We start from the raw sequence: 19,352 nt of genomic DNA, 5'->3' as shown, positions 1-19,352 counted from the left end.
ACCTTTTACTTTCATCTGTCAGGAAAATCAAAATGAAGTCTTAACATTGTTATATTCACTACTGCCATCTGTTGGGAAATGTTATAATAAATTTATACATCTGTCATGTCTGTGACATGAGGAGCACCCAACCCCTACACGCAGTGCACAGCCTGTGCTGCTGTGTCCGGGAGAATGTGTTCTGTTTTAAGAAATGATCTTTGAGTTCCAAGGAAAACAGACATACATCAACCACAGCTCCGACCTCCCATCCAAGAGACCACACACAGGCTGTGTTGGGAGCAGGGCATACAACTTTGAGGCAATTTCTGAGAGCCGCTCGATAGTGACCCTGCTGGGGTCATGATGTGCAGGCTTAATGCTGATACTGCTCTACTAAGCATCCAAAAAGCTTGCTTCCAGATCCCTGCAAGAGAAGAAACTCCACTTTGCTGGTAACATGGCAATATCCATAAAAACACAAGTATATGAAAGCATGTGCATATATTAGTTCAGGTGTTTGAAATCTTTCCTTGGAATTTTACCTTGGTTGTTTTCCTCTCTCCGTACCAGGTCCTCATACTAACATGACTACCAGCAGTGAGCCAGCTTTTTTACTTCTTAAGAAAAATAAAACTGAGTTCACAGAACAAAGTGCATTGATGCCATTTATATCTAGAACCCTCTAGTTCACTCAGTGAATCAACAAAAAATATCAGGTCCTGTACCAGTTAACTTATGCTACATAATTAACCACCCCAATTTTCAGCAGCCTACACAGAACAACCATCTTGGTAGCTCAGAGTTCTGTGTGTTGCCTTTGGACTGAGCCAACTGGGCAGTTCCTCTGTCTCTACTGGGCCCCCGAGTTCATCTGCAGAGAGTTAGGGCTTAGCTGCTCTGGGTGGGCATCAGTTGGGGATCTCCTGTCTTTCAGCAGGCTGGGATGATGTGTTTGCATGCAGATAGGACAGAGTTCTGAGAAAGTAATCAGAAATGTGGACCATCTATTGATCGTCACCTCTCTTATATCTGATTGTTGAAGCCTCAGTGGAATTCAAAGGCTGAGGAAGTAGACATCACCTCAGGATGGGAATTGCTGCAGGCACACAGTAAAAACAGCAGACGCAGGCAAAGGAAGTTGTGGCCACTTTCACAACTTATCACTGATACTCAGTAAAGGTGAGACACAGTGCTGGAAATAAAATGCATAGAGCTGCCTTTGAGGAGTTCTAAGAAAAATGCAGAGGATAACACAAGCAGACTAAGAGTCTGCTAGATCTGTGCTGCAGTAAGGATGTATTCCCTAGTAAAAGAAGTCAGTTGGGGTTACTGAAACATTACTCCATCACCCACAAACACCCAATCATTTTTGCTCAGCCAGCCACATCTTCATCTCTAAAGAATACTTCAAACAGTAGTTTCTCAGTGAAATGTTTCTACTGAGTCTTACTCTGCTCTTTGGGTCTTCTGTGTGCTTTGGAGTGACAACTATGACTTTTAATAATAATCTAGATCGGGGCTGGGGATTTAGCTCAGCGGCATAAGCACCTGCCTTGCAAGCAGACAGTCGTGAGTTCGATCCCCGGTATCAATAAAAAATAATAATAATCTAGATCAAGCCACGCCTCCTTTCCCTTGCAGAAGAGAGTAGGAGGTGGTCAGAATGTGAGGTGCTGAGAAATGTGCTTTTAGGGTGGAATGAAACCTCCAAGGCTAAAGACACCAGGAGCTCAATGTGTATTTACAGGACTGGCCTTGAGGATCAGAGCTCAGAACATAAGACTTTTGCCAGGTGTTCTAAGAAAGCTTCTGTTCCCTTTCAGTCATTCATACTGCAGTGCCTTGTTGACCCCACCTGAAGCAGATGTTCAGAGTTCCCTAGCAGTATGGGTGGAGGTACCTGGCAGCTTCTTTGACAGTTCTTATCCTTATCGTTAGCTAGGTCAATAAATCACCTCCTTGTGGGGAGGGTGGTGGTAGGAAGAGACAACTGCTGATCACTCATTTTCTTTACTTGGGAGGAACTGATGTCATCAGGGCAAATTCTGTTGTTTGGGTGTCCCCACAGATTTATGTGTTGGAAGCTTGGTCCTCAGTATGATATTAAAGGTCCAGACTCAGTAAAGGCCTGAGTCAGTGAGGGTTCTGCTCTTGGGAGGAATTATTTTAGTGTTTATGAGATCCTTGCAAGAGAGTTGTTACAAGCCAGGTGTGGTGGCACACACCAGTAATCCCAGCACTCCGGAGGCTGAGGCAGGAGGATCATTGGAAGTTCAAGAGCAGCCTGGGCTGCAAAGTAAGCTCAAGGGCAGCCTGAACTGCATAGCGAGGCCTTGTCTCCAAAACACAGACAGACAGACAGACAGACAGACAGACAGACAGACGCAAAGAGCAAGGCAGGCTCCTTCTCACTGTCAGCTTTCCTGCCTTGTTGTGTGAGCCCCGCTTCTTGCACGTGCTTCCACTATGATGCCATCTACCACATCACCCTCAATAGATGCTGAACTAACGGTACTACCCCATCTTGGACTTTAGCCTCCAAAACAGTGAGCTAAGTAAACCCTTTTTGTTTATAAATTAGGGACTTGGGGATTTTTATAGCAATGGGAAATGGCCAAATAGAATGACTGCCAATGCTTCCCATTGTGCTTAACTTACCGTAAAGAAACTGGAGGACAAATACACAATGAGGATGTTAAAAGTGCTCAAGAGAGCAAGATTTGCTTTATGACTTGTTTAGCGCATGTTTTATATGTATATTCACGGTTGGCCACAGATGGAGATTGCTAGTCATGAGGGCTTTCAAATATAACTATGGGTGTTATAAGTTAATGATATTTTTATGCCATAAGCCTGCAGTGCAGAAGGTCTACCACCAGAGATCGTATATGTGCCTCAGTTTGAATCTTTCTATTTAAGGGAAATTGAAAGAAGGATTTGAAGACAAGTGTATTTGGGAGGTGAGCTCAGAAAGCACTTGTGAAGCAGGAATTGAGACAGAGAAAGCAGGAAGCCAAGGATACGTTATCAGGTGGTTACTACTGTGGGCAGGTTCCACCGGAAAAGAACCCGCACTTTAGAATTCTTCCTCCATTAGGGCATTGAAATACCTGCAATGGCCAGTCATGTTTCAGAGCAAATTTAGGGAGAAATACCTGGCCTGAAGAACAGAGGCTCATAATGCTGATGAGCAAAGAATGAGAGATGCCAGACCTTCCTGAGAATAGGAGAGAGCTTTGGGATACAAAAAGGTGCTGAAACATTCAGCAACAGTGCCTGTGATGACTGAGAAAAACTAGAAACTAGAAATGTTTCTTATCATACGTGAGAAGTCACAAGACTAAATCCAACATCAGAGGAGGGGGCAGAACTCTCAGAAGTAAGCTAAAGGATGCTGCCACCCTGAATCAGGATGGATGGTCAGCCCTGGGTGAATCCATGCTGCTGACTCTGCTGCGCAGGCGCCCCGGGTTCCACAGGGGCAAGAGGAAGAGCTGTATGGCAGCCTTGTAGAATGCAGGCCTACAGGTGCTTTGCAGAGCCTCGCATATCAGAGCAGCAATTATGAGATTGTTTCACAGATGGTTAACACCTCCCAAGATATTAAAAAGTTCATTAAAAGCCAAGCTTAGACAATATCAGGGTTACTTACCTACCTAGAGTTATCAGATCCTTTACTTTTTTTTTTTTTTTTTTTTTTTTGTCTTTTTGAAAGAAGGCCTCACTATGCAGTTCAGGCTGGCCTTGAGCTCACTTTGTAGCCCAGTCTAGTCTTGAACTTGCAATGATCCTCCTGCTTCAGCCTCCCAAGTGCTGGGACTATAGGTGTGCGCTACCGGGCCCAGCTTTAGATCCTTTACTTTTCTGCTGTGCATTACAAATATCTGGAAGAAAGAATATATCTCGGGGCTGGGGATTTAGCTCAGTGATACAAGCACCCACCTGGCATGTGCGAGGTTGTGAGTTAGAGCTCCAATACCAAAAAAAAAAAAAAAAAAAAAAAGGAAAAGAAAGAAAGAAGCAATACATTGCTCCCTGTTTTGCTATGAAACCTTTTTTTTAAAATCTCAAACACTTTTTTTTTTTTTTTGAGACAAGGACTCACCATGTAGTTCAGGCTGGCCTCAAACTCACTATTATAGTCCAGGCTGGCATCAAACTTGTGATTCTCCTGCCTCAGCATCCCAGGTGCTGAGATTATAGGTGTGCACCACCAGGTTTTCCAAACACCTTTGAATAACAAGGTTGAAACATACTATACCTGAACTGTTTTATAAGGAATGGACAACTTCTCACAAGATAGCCCGCAGGAAGTCCATTCCTTTTGGAAAGTGGCTCTCTGTAATGCTTTCTTGCCAGTGTGTTTTCTAAAAACAGTTTGATTTGAAGAGTTCTCCAAGCCCTCCAAGCCCTGTGAGGGGAGGTCACACATAGTCATTAGGCCAGGCTGACTTGGAACAAAATAGCTGACTCTCTGGCCTTATTAAACAGCTCCTCCTCCTTCTGCTTTTCAGATGGGCTTCTTTCGCCGAAGGTACAAAGAAATTATTGAAGCCGAGAAGAACCGGAAAGAGAATGAAGACAGTTGGGACTGGGTCCAGAAAAACCAGTGACCTGCCACGCCAGTCATATGACCCAAATCACTAGCCTGTTGTCCTAGATCTTTGTATCTTCCATATTTGGAAGAAAAGAATCTTCTCCAGATTTTTCGGAGGCCCCACTGATGCTGTTCTCTTTCTCATTCTTTCAAGCCCAGGTGCCAGCCTGCGGCAGCCGGCCAGGTCACATGACCAGAGCCACAGCCACTTCCTGTTTAAAGAGAACTCTGAATTTTGGAAAGCAAGCTACAGAGCCGAGCAATATTTATGGATGCAGATGCATGGTCAACCCTCAGGGGAAAACTGTTATCTAAAAGTATTTTTATAAATATAAGCCTTTTATACTGATCATGTCTTTATATTTGTATCAATGATTTATTTCTATTAAATAGTTATATAATTCACTCAAGCACTGATATTTGGCCAGACATCTTGGAAACACTCGCACTCAGATTTAAAAGGATAAAAATCTCATTGTACTTGTGGAACTTTCTGTTCAAAAAGATGTGCAGATAAAGTAAGCTGAAGATACTTCATGAAATGAATCCACCATGTTGGCTGTGCTACAGATAAACTAGAGATGGCGAGACCCCAAAAAGATTTCACATTTTTATTGCCGGGAGTCAAGTTTGGAGGCATGTATTAAGGAACTTTAAGTGTTTTTGCATATGTCCCTTTCATTGGAAGATTCCCAGCAGGAATTTGAATGGAAACACTGATTCCTAGAGCAGGCCTGCTCTCATCACCTCTGTGCATCACCCCACCCTCCTTCTCCTTGAGCTGAGAGATGAAGGCTTGGAGCAATGCTATGTGGTGACCTGTCAACTTCACAGTGGCGTCTCATCTTGAACACCACAGATCAGTGTTCACACCCCACAGAGACTGAATCCGCACCTCAGTCCCCCTTATCCACAAAGACTTGTCTAAATGCGGTGTGAGACACGGCCTTTTCATGGTATACTAGGTCACAGGTCTCCACTTCCCTTACTGTTCTTGTAGTCCCCAGTGAGTGGTAATTGCAATTTTCTTCCTAGAGATAACTATGCAACCTATCCTTTTTATTATTCTTGTTTTTTAAAGTGTTTTAGGTATGATTCCCAAGAAGCAGACCCTAAATCAAAGATCTGTGTACGAGAAAATTACTAAAAAAGTGTTTACCACGTGATACCAGTAAGAGTGTAAAAGAGAGGGTCAAGGAAAGTAAAGAAACCAGGCAAACATGCCCATTTCAGGGCAAGTTCACCAAGGGTGGCTTCAGCCTGATTACCTTTGAGGGTAAGTGATGTCTTGGAGTTGTCACAACCTGAGGAAAGGGAGCTAGGCTGTCTTATTCCCATACCCAGGGGAAATGTAAACTTTATGCTCTTGATTCCTACTGCCAATGTGGCTCTGTCCTCTACAGGAGAGCTGCAAGTGCAAACCCAACCCAAGAGACACAGAAACAATGCAAAAAGAAATGATGTCTATAGAGATTCGTGCAGAACACTAATGCCCTCTCCCTCCCACCACCACTCTACAGGTGTGAATGCTGAGTTATGGCCTTCAGATCCAAGTTCTCTGTTTGACATCATTGGGTGCTGCTTGGTTTTGAGTGCAAAGTGATTTTCTAGAAGAGTGATGAAGTGATGGAGGTCGCATGTCCACCACTACATCTGGCCCTTTGTGAACACTCAGTAAATGTTAACGGCTATGGCTGCTGCTCCACTGCTGGGTAATCAACGAGTGAGGCAGAAAACATGGGACTAAGCTCAGGGTCTGACAAAGAGTCTTAAAGCCTTATTGTAGCCTTATTGTAGCTAAAGCCCCAGCTACATACAGATGGCATCAAATGGGAATGGGACAAGAGTCTTTCTTTTAATGTCTTGTTTACTGGTCACTAACATTGGATACCTATGAACAGTCAGGTACAAACTTGGCATGGAGGACATGTCTTTTGGTTTATGCAGCTGAGTCTCCTGCAAGGTGATGAATGTGTCCTGCTTCCATCCTTGGTGAACATGGGGAAGGACAACGAAAGACATGATCCAGGTTAATCCTAGAAGTCAGGGACATTGCTTTGAACTGTGGAGTGTAAGCATAGGAGTTGCTACAGCATGGAATCAGGCAAGGAAATGAGTCCTTACTCAAGTTTGTTCCTGAGTTTTATCAAAAGCAATAGGAAAAAGTCCTGGCTGTAGTTTAGTCCGTTAACAGCCATGCCCTGTTAGGGCCCCTGCTGTGTGTCAAACACTAGGTAGGTGCCAGGGGTTCCCAGTGAACACTGCAGACATAGTACTTCCAGGAGGCAAGCTCTTGCACAGTAGGCAGACAGCCATAGAACCCTGTTACTAATATCATGTTTTCCTTTTCTAAGTCATTCACGATTCTTAGATGGTAGACCTAGGGCAGCAGATTTGTTCAAATGCATTGAATACCGGTAATCTGCCTTCTGCAGTGAGTGCAAATACACCGGAGACGGTGTGGAAAGCCCACAGTCCTGCTAGTCACAGAGCCACGCCCACTGAGGGTAGGCAGGGTTCTAAATAATAGGTCACGTGAGCAGTCGCTTACCCAGGAGGCCACTAAGACTTTACAGGACTGTTCTTAAAACTGAACTTGGCATCACAAGAAGAAAATACTAGAAACCACTCCAGGGATTATCTGGGGAAGGATAGTGTCTCTGCTTAACTGATCCTGCTGAGTAGCAGGTGGACCTTAAAGGACAAGGACCTTAAAGGAACTCTCTCCAGTTGGGCAGTTCCCCAGCTCATCCCAGAAGCCCTCAATAGGTTCTCAGGGAAAGCATCAGGTTGGACCAGTGTGTCTACGTTGTCACTGTAGATTATTCTTTTAAAATTCCCCCTTTTCCAAAAATGATTCCCTTAGGCCTAGTCACATAGGACTCAAGAGTTTGAAATACTCCAAATGAGCTTGGCCCCATCACAAAGACGCCAGGAGGTTCAGAAACAAGGGGAAACTAGGAGTAGGGATGGGGTCCGCTGACTTTATAGTAACTGACAGGCACACATCCAGCCCCTCAGCTGTGATGTGGGGTGGGATGGTGCTTCAGGAGACTTCATTAGCATCCCAGTGTTCAGAGACTTGGCAAACTAGAAAACACAGGAGAGAGTCCTCCAAGAAATTATGAGTAACCTCTAGTTTTTGAGCCAGAGACAGGGGGTTAATAAACAAAAGCAGCAGCCCTCCAGGACACCTGAGGCCTGTCTCCCACATGAGCAGAAATATGGCAGATCCCTAGTGACCATGGGCTGTGTACTCCTGATTATCCCCAGCATGGTGGGTCTTGAAATGTTATCCACAACTGTTACTTTTGGATGAAGCATTATGATTTAAGTGAACACAGTTAGTTAAATTGATCACCTGTGAAATGTGCACTTGGTGAAATGTATGCTTGACTCCAACCTCCCACACTTTAGAGTAGCCACAAAGAATTGTCATGGAGTGCGAGGTGTTAATCTAGGACGTAGCTCATTATGAGACTGCTTGTGTAGGGTCAGTCCTCAGCATCACCATCAAATTTCTGTTACCTGGGGGAAATGGCCGTTCAGTGAACAAAAGGCAGAAGGTGCTCCAAGTAGAAATGCTGCAAGTATGTAGGATTTCAGTGATATTTAGCTGTGATAATAGTAAGGGGTAGTGATATACATAGTGGAGAACATTTCCTGATACAAAGAATGACCGAAGGAAGGACACAGAGCCAGTAGGGTCAAAATGATGTCTTCTGATTTTCAGCGCATGAGAAACACATTTCCCAAGATGGCGCAATGCTTTGTAGCACACTGATCTGATTTCAAATGTTTTAAGATACTGTTGTGTTGTGTTGTGTTGTGAACTCTAACATGCATGATATTTTGGCAGCATGTGTTTAACAGTGTTAGGATGAGGAATGGCACAGCAGGCGCCCACATTCACTGCACCTCCAGCTTCACCGAGGCATCCTGCGCACTTCTGCTGAGGAATTCTGGTGGGAGGGGTGTCCCTCCCCATGATGTCACATGGAGTAAAGTTTATGTAGTCACTTCTAATTCACTTGCACTGTTTGGGAAATGCCAGGTTTACAAAATGACATGTTTGGAATAAAAAAATGGCTACAAATGATTCAGGAGTTTGGTCGTAATTTCATTGGGAGTAAGAACTTTTTAAGGTGTGGAACATGGAGTTCCCATCAGTGTAATAAACCTGTTTTAAAGAGCATGTCAAGGTCCATCCACTTCTACAAGAACAACCCACTTGATGTGGCCGAACTAACTGCCCCCGATACCTGATCTCCATTGCAGAGCCGCCATCTTTTCTGTGTGTGACCCACCTGCCCAGGACTACGCCTGGAATCTGAACCTGGAGATTCCAAAGGGAAGGATTTCCTACTGTTAGCAGGCTCCTTCCCAGGCATCCACCCATCATTAATCATTCTCCAGAAGATTTCTGGCACTGTTAACATTTAAAATACCACATGTGCTTAGATTTTTAACCTCCATTTACCTAGTAATATTATTATGCCAAATATAGTACATTGGTGTGTGTGGTTTTTTGTCCCCAGATATGCTAACAAAAATTATTCTATTGGGTTTTTTTCCCCAAGAACCAGCCTTTAGCTCTATCAATCAAGTCTGCTGATTTTTGCATTTTATTTCATCAATTAAACCTTTTATATATATTAAAACGTCTTCTGCCTTTATTGTTAAAAGTTTATGTTCACACACACCACATAGTATAGAAGAGATATAAAAAGATCTACATTAATGGATTAAGATTAGGTATGTGGGCTGTCAGTGTTTTTGCTGTACGTTGTTTTTTTTTTCGGGGAGGGGGTTGCCTAACTTTTAGTTTTCTGGGGCTGGGGATTTAGCTCAGTGGCATAGGTGCTGAGTTCAATCCCTGGTACCAAAAAAAAAAAAAAAAAAAAAAAAGAACTTAGTTTTCTATGATGGGCATGTATTCTTTTGTAGCAATGAAACATATACAAATTATTTTTTAAATAAAATTGTATCTGGGGGAGTATATATTGCTAATCTAACAGAGATCCCAGATTGTAGGATTGGGAAGAATGAAATGTGCTTCAACAAAGGGTATGGATAAGTCTCTCAACACTTAACGGGATGGTCCAGCGAGTGCTTCCAACCATCTTAATTCCATGTGCTGCCTGGTGTAACAAACCTGCCTCCACCACTAAGGTAGTTAAGTACGTTTCTCTAAGGTCACATAGTCTGTTTCCTTAAGACAGGAGAAGACCCTGAAAAACTCCAAGGAATCATCTATTAATAAGGGTCCACTAGATGACCCCACACCCTGAACATCTCTTCTCAGTTACTGTGTTCACTGGTAGAACCAACACAACTGTTTATTGAGAGCTCTGTCTGTGTTAAGCTGTTTGGCAGCCTTCCATCAGCAGAGTCACCACCCTAAGGTTTGTGCCAATGGACTCTGTACACATGCAAATAAGTATGTGTCATGAGGTCACCAGTTCTGTGCTGAAACCTGTGTCAGCTCAATCTAATTCAAATACTTTCACGTGATTCTTCAATAATTGAAAAGTTCTATAAATTAAATCTTGGTAGAAGTTTAACCACTGGGCTTTGAAGATACTAAACTGGTGAATAAAAGCTATTTAATAAAGGATCTCTAGGAAGCCTTTCTTTTAAAAAAAATGGCACATTTTAAGGAAAAATGAAATTCTCTCCAATTCCACATCTATTCAGAACCCATCTTCTCAGCGAGAAAGATATTTGGTTCTACATAACTGAAATAATGATTTAAGACACAGATGTTTGTCTGTTTTTCATACAGAAGACCAGCTGTGAGACATCAAGTTCTGTTCAGCAGCTTTGTGGATCACTGGGATTCCAGCTTGAGTCTTTCTCAGCAAGTGGTTAAAGATGCCTCACATTTCCATCTGGTTACTGAAGCACCAGCCATCATGTCCACATTCCAAACCTATAGTAGAAGAGGATAAAATAGCACATCTGTTTTCCTTTTAACTAGGCTTCCTAGCAGTTCTGTCTAAATTTGTCAGAAAAAAATCATATAGATGTACCTAGCTACAGAGGAGGCTGGGAGGTAGTTTATTAAAGACTAAGAGTTCATACTGGAAAGCTACTCATTACCATATCTACCATGTGTATGATAGTCAGAATCTTCAGTTGCCTTAAACCCTAAATAAGTACCCTTTAAACCCTCAAATCTGATTGGTTATGCAAGTATAAAACCTCACTCACTGCAGGTGGGGAGGCAGTCAGGGTGGAGGGGTGAGACTCTTGGGTATACAGTCTGGGAGACCCAATAAAACTTAGGGAATATTATAGGCAGAACTGGCATCTTGTGCTTTTTAACAGCTGAAGCTGTCAGAGTCTTAAAGGATTTTTAACTGAAACAGCAATGTACACGTGAACAGAGCAGCAGGACACCGTTAACAGGCCTCTGTGTCCCTCAGAAGACCTATGGATAACCTGGAGCCTCCACCATGGGGTCTTCCCCTGCCTGGGCTGCTGGTGACTGTGTCCTCCCACCATGGTGTTTGGAATGGTGGGGTAGCCTCCCTTCTCTTGGGTGGCCGTATACTTCTTTAAGAGGCCTGCTGTACAGTTTTTGTGTTTGTTTGTTTATTTATTTATTTATTTTTGGTCTTTTTGAAACAGCAGGAACACCTAACCAACCCCTTACCAGCAAAGACCCTATTATTCTATATTCTATTCTGTATCACACTGTGTGACTCACCTCCCCATTTGATCCCGATTTAATCAACTTTACTTGAGCAATTACACTCATAATCCTATTGGGTGACCATACCCCCCGCATGCCTGCCTGCCTGCCTTGTGAGTTCCCATTTTTCACCATCATGGACCCCCCTCACCTCATGGTTTTGCTCTATAAATATCTCTGGAAAAGGCAGCTCTCAGCAACTCACTTGGGACCCCTTCCTCTTCAGTCTAACGCTCCCCTAGCTGAGCTATTTCCGCCATGCTTGGGACCTCTTTCTCTCTCTCTCTGACAGAAGCTTTCTTTCTTTCAAAAAATATATTCTGCTCTTAAGTTCCATTGTTCCTAAAATTTGTTCTTTCATTTTAGAGAACACAAACTTGTACCTGATATTTAGCAGGTTAGGAGTTTCATTCCCCTATATCATAATCGTGGAAACTACTGCTTTTATTGTTTTCTGTAGTAATGTTTGTCTACATTTGTTTACGCCTAGGGTGTTATATGGAATCTCCTTCAGTGAGAATCTGCTGATAGTAAATGTTTGTTTTGTCTTACCTGAAACCTTCTCTCACCCATATATTTTACTATTTGCTGGTACAGAGTTCCAGATCAGCAGTTATCTTCTCTCATGGATAGATGTATCATCTAGTTTTCTTCTTGTTCCTGTTGTTAACACTAAGAAATCACTATCAGCTGATTTGTCACTCCTTTACAAGTGATCTGTCACTTCTCTCAGGCTGCTTCTAAGATTTTTGTATCTGTGATTTTTGTGCATTATACTTCCACTTTTTTTTTTAACTTTTCATCAGTACCAGAGGATTGAACTCATGACAGTCTGCTTGCAAGGCAGGTGCTTATGCTGAGCTAAATCCCCAGCCCCTATACTTCCACTTTGATATGTTAGGTGGACTTTTGTCTGTTCTTGAGATTCACTGGGTTTCTGTGGCTTTATGTCTCTTATCAGTTCATTTACTTTATTTATTTATTTAGTTTTTTGAGACAGAATCTTGCTATGCAGTTCAGGTTGGCCTTAGGCTGGCTTTGTAGCCCAGGCTGGTCTCAAACTCACAAAAGATTCTCTTGCCTCGGCCTCCCAAGTGCTGGGATTACAGAAGTGCGCTACCATGCCCCATTCACTTTATCTCTTTACCTCTTTTGCAGTCACTTTTCTTTCCTAACTCTGACTAAATATTCAATCACCTCACTCCTTTTTGGCTCTTTATCTACCATCCTATTTCTTCTCCTTGTCCTTGTAGCATTCCAGAGCAGCATCTTTTCTAGCCTATTTTGTATTAAATATGTTTTCAGCAGGGTTAAATCTACTTTTAGGTCTGATTGTAAGGATTTATTTTTATTTTGGTACTGAGAATCGAACTCACAACCTCATGCTTGCCAGGCAAGTGCTGCCCTGCTGAGCTAAATCCCTGGCCCCTGAGTGTAAGGATTTTAATTTCAATTAGTATAGCCTTACATCTAAATTATCTAATTAGTTCTCCATCAGATGTGATTGGAACTTTTTGTATTTTACTGTTTGCTATTTTTAATTTCAAGTTGACCTTAAAGATAATAATCATAGCTTCTATTTGTGTATAATAAAGATAATAAACTTTTTATCAATATTTCTACTTTCTGAATTCGTCCCCCTCCATTATCTCACTCATTGGCTTTTCCCAGATCACATGATCACAACTAAGCCAATGGTTCTCTTCCCTCCCTCCATATTCACCCCACCTCCCCGCAGTTATGAGTGACCATCTCCCAACAGCGAGAGGTTATGGAGGAGAATCTCATCTCATATGCCTAGGAGGAGAAAAGAGCAATCCATCACTTCAAATGAGATTAGGGAAATGTGTAAAATGTGAGAAACTGCAAAATTTTGTAGACACGTATCACCCAAATAAGGCTATAGCAGTACAAGTGATACATATGTTTAACAATAATGCAAAGTCACATTTCCATGAAATTTTCAAAAGGAAGCAAAAATAAGATAGATTTCTTGTTAAAGTTGTATGAAAAGAAAAGATTCCATGGACCAAATACAGTCCCCAATGGATGCCTGCATGTCCTAGCCAGACACACCCAGAGGTATGCTTTACTAATTTACTGGGCATCTCTCAAGCCAGTCAAATTGACAAACAAGATTAGTCATCACAGACACTAAACGTTAATCATTAAAATCCATAGTAATCCCTTCTACAGTAGAATTACACTAGCTTATTCTGATAAATAATGATCACTACAGATTCTCCACCTAGGGGCTTCCAGGATATTTGCAGTATCAAATATTCTGTCATATTCACAAGCTGTGTCCAAACCTGCTGAACAGTGGTATATGAGGTACAGTATGGAGTGTGGGTGAGAGGCTGAGCTCTTCAGATCATGGGAGAATGGCCAGCAGGAACAGCAGAAGGCTACCTGCCAGGGATCTGGGAACGGGCAACTGGCAGGGAGGGCGTCTCATCTGGGTAAGATAATTTCCACTGCCTCCGTCAGTTGCCTCGTTCTCACTTAAGTGTCCTTAGGAAGGTGTGAGGACCACTGCTGTAGCTCGTCATGCTGCTTTCATCAGCAAAACACTGCCTTTCATGCCAGTTCTTCAGTGATGCAGAGGCCTCACCTGGAAGTTTTCTGCAGTCCCTTCCAGAGATGGTCCAGGCTTAGAAGTGACTGCACATGATCTCTCCTTTGTTTCCATTTCTCCTTAACAGAATTGCCTGCTCTATACTCTATTCAGCAGTATGCATTTTCCACTTAATACTGTATCTTAGAAATCATGTATACGGTCTAACTCTCCACTGGAATATAAATATTATGTACTGCAAATATGTACTAATAAAAAACAATTAGAACTCACTCTCATGATTTTTCACATCTGCATAGTATCCTACTGTGCAGATAAACAAAGGCAAAGGTTTGCAAGTGAACATTTTTATTGGAAGTACAATCTCAGAGAAGCAAAGGTGAGAGGAAAAGGGATGTGAAGCAAAGAAAGAAGGACAACACAGAAAAAGACATGCTACGAACTGACACCCGCTCAACTAGTGATGTCACAGGTCACACTGGCCAAACAGCTGCATTTCACAGGACGGCTGAGATAAAGGTCATTTATCTCCTGGTTCTCCTCTGTCTCCTGGACTCCTATGGTCAAAATGTGGTTCAATGGGAGTTCACTATACAAAACTTCCAGGATATAAAGAATAAAGTGAGCTCCCTCCCAAGCTAGTGGAGAGACAGACACGACATCCTATGTCATCATGAGGCTTTGTCTGAGTCTAAAAGTGTTGAGAAGTAGCAGCAGGAAATAAAGCCATCGCAGTCACTGCAGGACATAACAGAACTCACAGAGAGACACTGGCTACAAGGATGAGCCAAAGCCCCAAAGGTGCACCTTGGAAGACCACACAGAAAAGGTATCCGACGCCAGGCCTGGCTCATTAATTACAGCTTGTGAGCTTTATAGGTGCAGCCCTTCAGTGGCAGTGGATGCATCTGACCTTGATCCCCCAGTTCCAACTCTCATGGCCACTAATTAATCATTGACAGTTATTGCTCTCAGTGTAAAGCATCCTGTCATTTCATATGTTGTTTGTGACTATGACTGTGGAATTTATCCATTTAGGAAGACCTTAGAGCTTCCTAGAGTGATTTTCCAGCCCCTTAGTAAACTTCAACAAACTTGGATAAACATAATTTGCATTTTAGTGACCTCTGGAAGCGAACAAAGTTCACCAACGTGCTAGAGAGTGGCTGCAAGTACCTCTCTGTCCATTCAGGAGCTGAAAGGGGATGCCACAGGTGAAGGCAGCACTGTGCCAACAAAATAGTATAATCTGCCTACCGACTGTCCCCTGGTGGTTTAGGTGCATCAGTGCAGCTTTTCTAACAAAGAGTGGATTGCCGTATTCATGGGGACTGAACATTTATCTTCTAAACCTTTAGCTACATAATGCTGAGGACAACAATAAGCAAGAAAATCGGTTATGCAATTAAATGGGAGTAATGGACAGAGAAAATAAGGTAAGCATGTTTAAAACTACCTCAGCCATAAATTTATAAAAGCACTTGCTAAATGGGGCATTAGTTTCAGTTTGCAGAACTCTTGAGAAATTGAGAACTATGATGAAGCATATGACATGATCCATTTGAAACTGAGCTGTGCTTTATTCACCCTTTTCCATATCATTGTCAAGGATATTCACTCTTCCTTGTCAGAACAGGTGGTGAAATGCTATTAAATCAATAGTACCTCTTGGCAGAATTTTCTCGATAATTACATTGCAGCTACTAAAAACTGTTCATTTTAAAGGCAACAAAGGAATACTTTGATTCTAAGCTATTTACATTCTTCTAGTAGTTTTAACATAGATTTTATTACACGTCTGTGTTCATCTAGGCATCTACAAATCCTTAACTATACGCTCTAGGCCTATCCTTTGCAGCACTGGGGATACAGCTCAGTGACACAGTGCCTGACTGGCAAGTGTGAGGCTCTGGGTTCAATTCTCAACACACAAAAAGTTTTCATTCTGTGTAAATAATATTTCACTTTGACAGTATGTTCTTAAGCTGTGGAATACTGGAATCACCAGAATTTTGCATACTAAAATGTTAAAATCTGTCTATTAGATGTCTGCAAGAGTGTGGCTTATTCTTTGAGGATTTCTCTGTAAACAGTATGCTGACTGCAGACAAACCACTGCGATCCCAAGAAAAATTAAACTATAGACCAAAAAAGGACAAAAGACAAGTTATTGAGATATATACATTTGTAAGAATGTTATCTGCCATATTATGGTTCTAATTATTCTCTGGGTTCCCTAATTTAAAGTATTTTATATACCACGACAGCTATAGATCTGCTCATTTAATCTGAGTAACGGCACTCTGTTTACAGATTTTCTTGTTTTAAAATTCATTTTACATTGATCATATGCCATGTAGCAGACTCTACAATATATTAGGTCTGTGTTATAGTCTGAACACATCCTGAATTTGCATTTCTGGAACTATAGTTACTTGATAAATTCTTTGCTAAATTTCTAGTGAAGATTTTCCTTGCTGAAATATTTAAATTTTTTTTTAATCATGAAGCATCTTGTGGGCCATCCCTTATAGCATGAGCATCACTATTTTGTCTTGGCATCTGCTCTTTCTCCCACTGGGTAAAGTGTTTTATTAAGTGTCCATTTGTAAAGTGCTCTCAGGGGTTATCTGCTGCAAAGAGAGAGAGAGAGAGAGAGAGAGAGAGAGAGAGAGAGAGAGAGAGAGAGAGAAATGGAAACATATTTTGTTATCTTTTCTGTCAAAATAAAATTAGAAAGTACATTATATATCAAGAGTGGATGTAAATTCCAGTGAGTGACCTACAGACTCCATTATACAGTCGACCATAGAAGCTCTTAGCTTGATGGTGTGGTCTTCAAGATGCCTTCTTCTACTGTCATTCAGTGTAACAGTAATTATTAGAGGTGTGTATTTGGTTTAAAATCTACTCCTCAGAATCAGAGACTTGGTATTTTCCCTTCTGTACTGCTTTCCTTGCCCAGTTTCGTAAGCATAACTTCTCCCCGTTATTTCTTTGGGGGGCTGTACTGGGGCTTGGACTCAGAGCCGTCCACACTCTACACGCACACGTGAGCCCCGGGTGTATCCCTAGGTTCTCCCTTGTTCTAGTGAGTGCATCCAGATTTTTCCACATCCATTTGCAAGTGAATACAATTTTTTTGTATTTTATTCATCTTATACACAAAAGCTAACCTACTGTACGTACTATTCTGTACTTTATGTTTTTCCCTCTAGTGCATAGAAACCATCCTTATTCCTTTTTATAACTATAATATTTCATTGTTCTAATGTGTGGATAAAACATAATTTATATAATCAACCCTCTTAAGGGAAATTTATGTCCTTTCCAGTCTTTTATTCCTACTGCAACAACTAATCCTGTCCATTATCATTTTGCCTGTGTGCAGATATACTTTAGGATCAATTTCTAGAAATGGAACTGGGAGGACAACTGATCAATGCATTTTCACCAGCGTAATTCTGACCAATATTGCCAGTTTGCCTTTTGTAAAAACCATGACAACTGACTGCCATGCAGAGTGTGCTACTTCTATATGACATTTTCAGTACCTCAGTAGAGAGAGAATTCATTTTAATCATTTTTTGTTCCCTTGTCTGTATTCCTTCACTGAACAAATACTGACCTAGTACCAACTATCCTGCAAGCTTCCTTTTAGGACCCGGAGACATAGCAATGAACAAAGCAGACATAAATCGCTTTTATAGCATTTATCTTGTGAGACAGAAAGGGATGACAAAGAATGGGCATGGAATATTCTTTACCAACATTTACAGGCAATGGCGCCAACTCAGACGCCATACATATGTAAAGTGCAAGGGAGAACGATCAGAGGGAATGTGGAGAAGTGGACAGCACTGGAGGCTCCTGGAAAGACGGTAATCACTGCTGACTCTACACCATTAGGTCACATGGACAGAAAAGGCCCATGTTGATGGGCTTCTCTATGTTCAAGAAAAACAAGAAACCAGATTTTCATGTAACATTCCCACATTTTAAATGTTGCAAACTAATTAAAAGACTTTAGAACACTTGGTGGACGAGTTTTGTTTTTCATAGGCATAGAAATTTTTTTCTTTTAAGACAGGGTTTAGTTATATAGTTCAGGCAGTGTTTGAATTCACTATATAGCCCAAAAAAGTGTCAAATTTGTCATGTGATCCTCCTGCCTCAGCCTTCCAAGTGCTAGGATTATAAGTGTGCATCACTATGTCTGGCAGGCACAGACAAATTGATATTACAGTTTTTATAGGAAAATAAACATGCAAGACTATCTAAAAATATAAAGCAATTTTTGAGATTGGAGACCAGTCCTATTATACATTAAAACATGTTATAAAATCTCTATAGTTCAAACAATGTGATACTGGTGCATGAACAGACAATCCAGCAGAACAAAATCAGAAGTCCAGATGTCAACCTAGTACATATGGATAATTAATGTACAATAGTTTTCTTTTTTCTTTGCACTACTTGGGATTCAACCTGGGGCCTTCACACTGCTATATCCCTGGCCTTCTTTTAATTTTTTGATTTTTAATTTAACTTTTTGTTTGTTTGTTTTCTGAGACAGTCTTGTTAAGTAGTCCAGGCTGTTCTCAGACTCGTGGTGATCTTCCTGCTTCAGCCTCCCCTGTTGCTGGAATTACAGGAGTATGTAGCCATGCCCAGGTAATTTTTTGATCCGGCCCATGGATCAATCCGTGGGGTGTACCTAGAGGGGGAACGGGGATGAAATACAAACAGGGGGGAGACAAAGAGAGATGGAGACAAGATGAGGATTCCAATCAAGTCTCGTTTATTCAGGAAGTGATCACATCTTTTATAGGTCAAGGGCGGGCTGGTGGGACTGGAAGAGGCTATGGGGATGAATACAACAGGGTCATCGTCACGTCTGGGTATGTGACGTAAGCAGGAGAGGATTATGGTTAGTTAATGTAGGCAGACGCATCATATGCCCATAGGAGAGAGGTGGGGAGGCAGCAATGGGGCGGTCATGCTACTCCCTACAATTTTTAATTTTTTAAACTTTAGCACAGGGTTGCAAAAGTCATTGAATTACTCATACTAAACCTGAATTTATGATCCTCCTGCCTGAGCCTCCTAGACTGCTGGAATTATAGGCATGCACTACCACACCCAGTTTAAAGATAGCATTTTAATCATTAAGGCAAAGAGTGACTTTAATAAATGCCTGGGACAATGAGAAACCATGGAACAAAGATAAAACTAGATCCTGCCTCACAAGACAGAATAAATAGAGCAGAGTCTACATTTCTGTTTCTTTTCTTCTTTTCTTTTTTTTTTTTTTAACAGGGGTTAGAACTCAAGACCTTGCACTTGCCAGGCAGGTGCTTAGGCCACTGAGCTAAATCCCTGGCCCTACATTTCTGTTTCTTATCATCTCACTGTTATTCTGCTCTGTAAGTTATTTATATTTTGGGTCACTCATATTTGATAAATCATACAATATTTAACTTCCTTGTCTGATTTAT

At 41.6% G+C, this 19,352-nt stretch overlaps 1 protein-coding gene and 1 long non-coding RNA gene across 8 annotated transcripts in view; one reads left to right on the top strand and one right to left on the bottom strand.

The window, feature by feature from the left end:
• Itga9 (integrin subunit alpha 9) overlaps positions 1–8,678 on the top strand; it is a 410,762-nt gene extending 402,084 nt beyond the window's left edge. The window contains exon 28 of the mRNA XM_063260331.1: positions 4,497–8,678. Within this exon, the coding sequence (XP_063116401.1) occupies positions 4,497–4,595 (99 nt within the window). The 3' untranslated portion in view covers positions 4,596–8,678. The remainder of the gene's footprint in view (positions 1–4,496) is intronic.
• LOC106028452 (uncharacterized) overlaps positions 1–19,352 on the bottom strand; it is a 62,591-nt gene that overhangs the window by 25,024 nt on the left and 18,215 nt on the right. The gene's annotated exons all lie outside the window — the stretch shown is intronic.

This window comes from Cavia porcellus, unplaced genomic scaffold, assembly GCF_034190915.1.
Source record: "Cavia porcellus strain 051 isolate PalLab524CR breed Dunkin Hartley unplaced genomic scaffold, mCavPor4.1 scaffold_13, whole genome shotgun sequence".
NCBI classification, from domain to species: domain Eukaryota; kingdom Metazoa; phylum Chordata; class Mammalia; order Rodentia; family Caviidae; genus Cavia; species Cavia porcellus.
The sequence above is the reverse complement of the archived record's forward strand: the minus strand, read 5'-3'. Positions and strand labels throughout refer to the sequence as shown.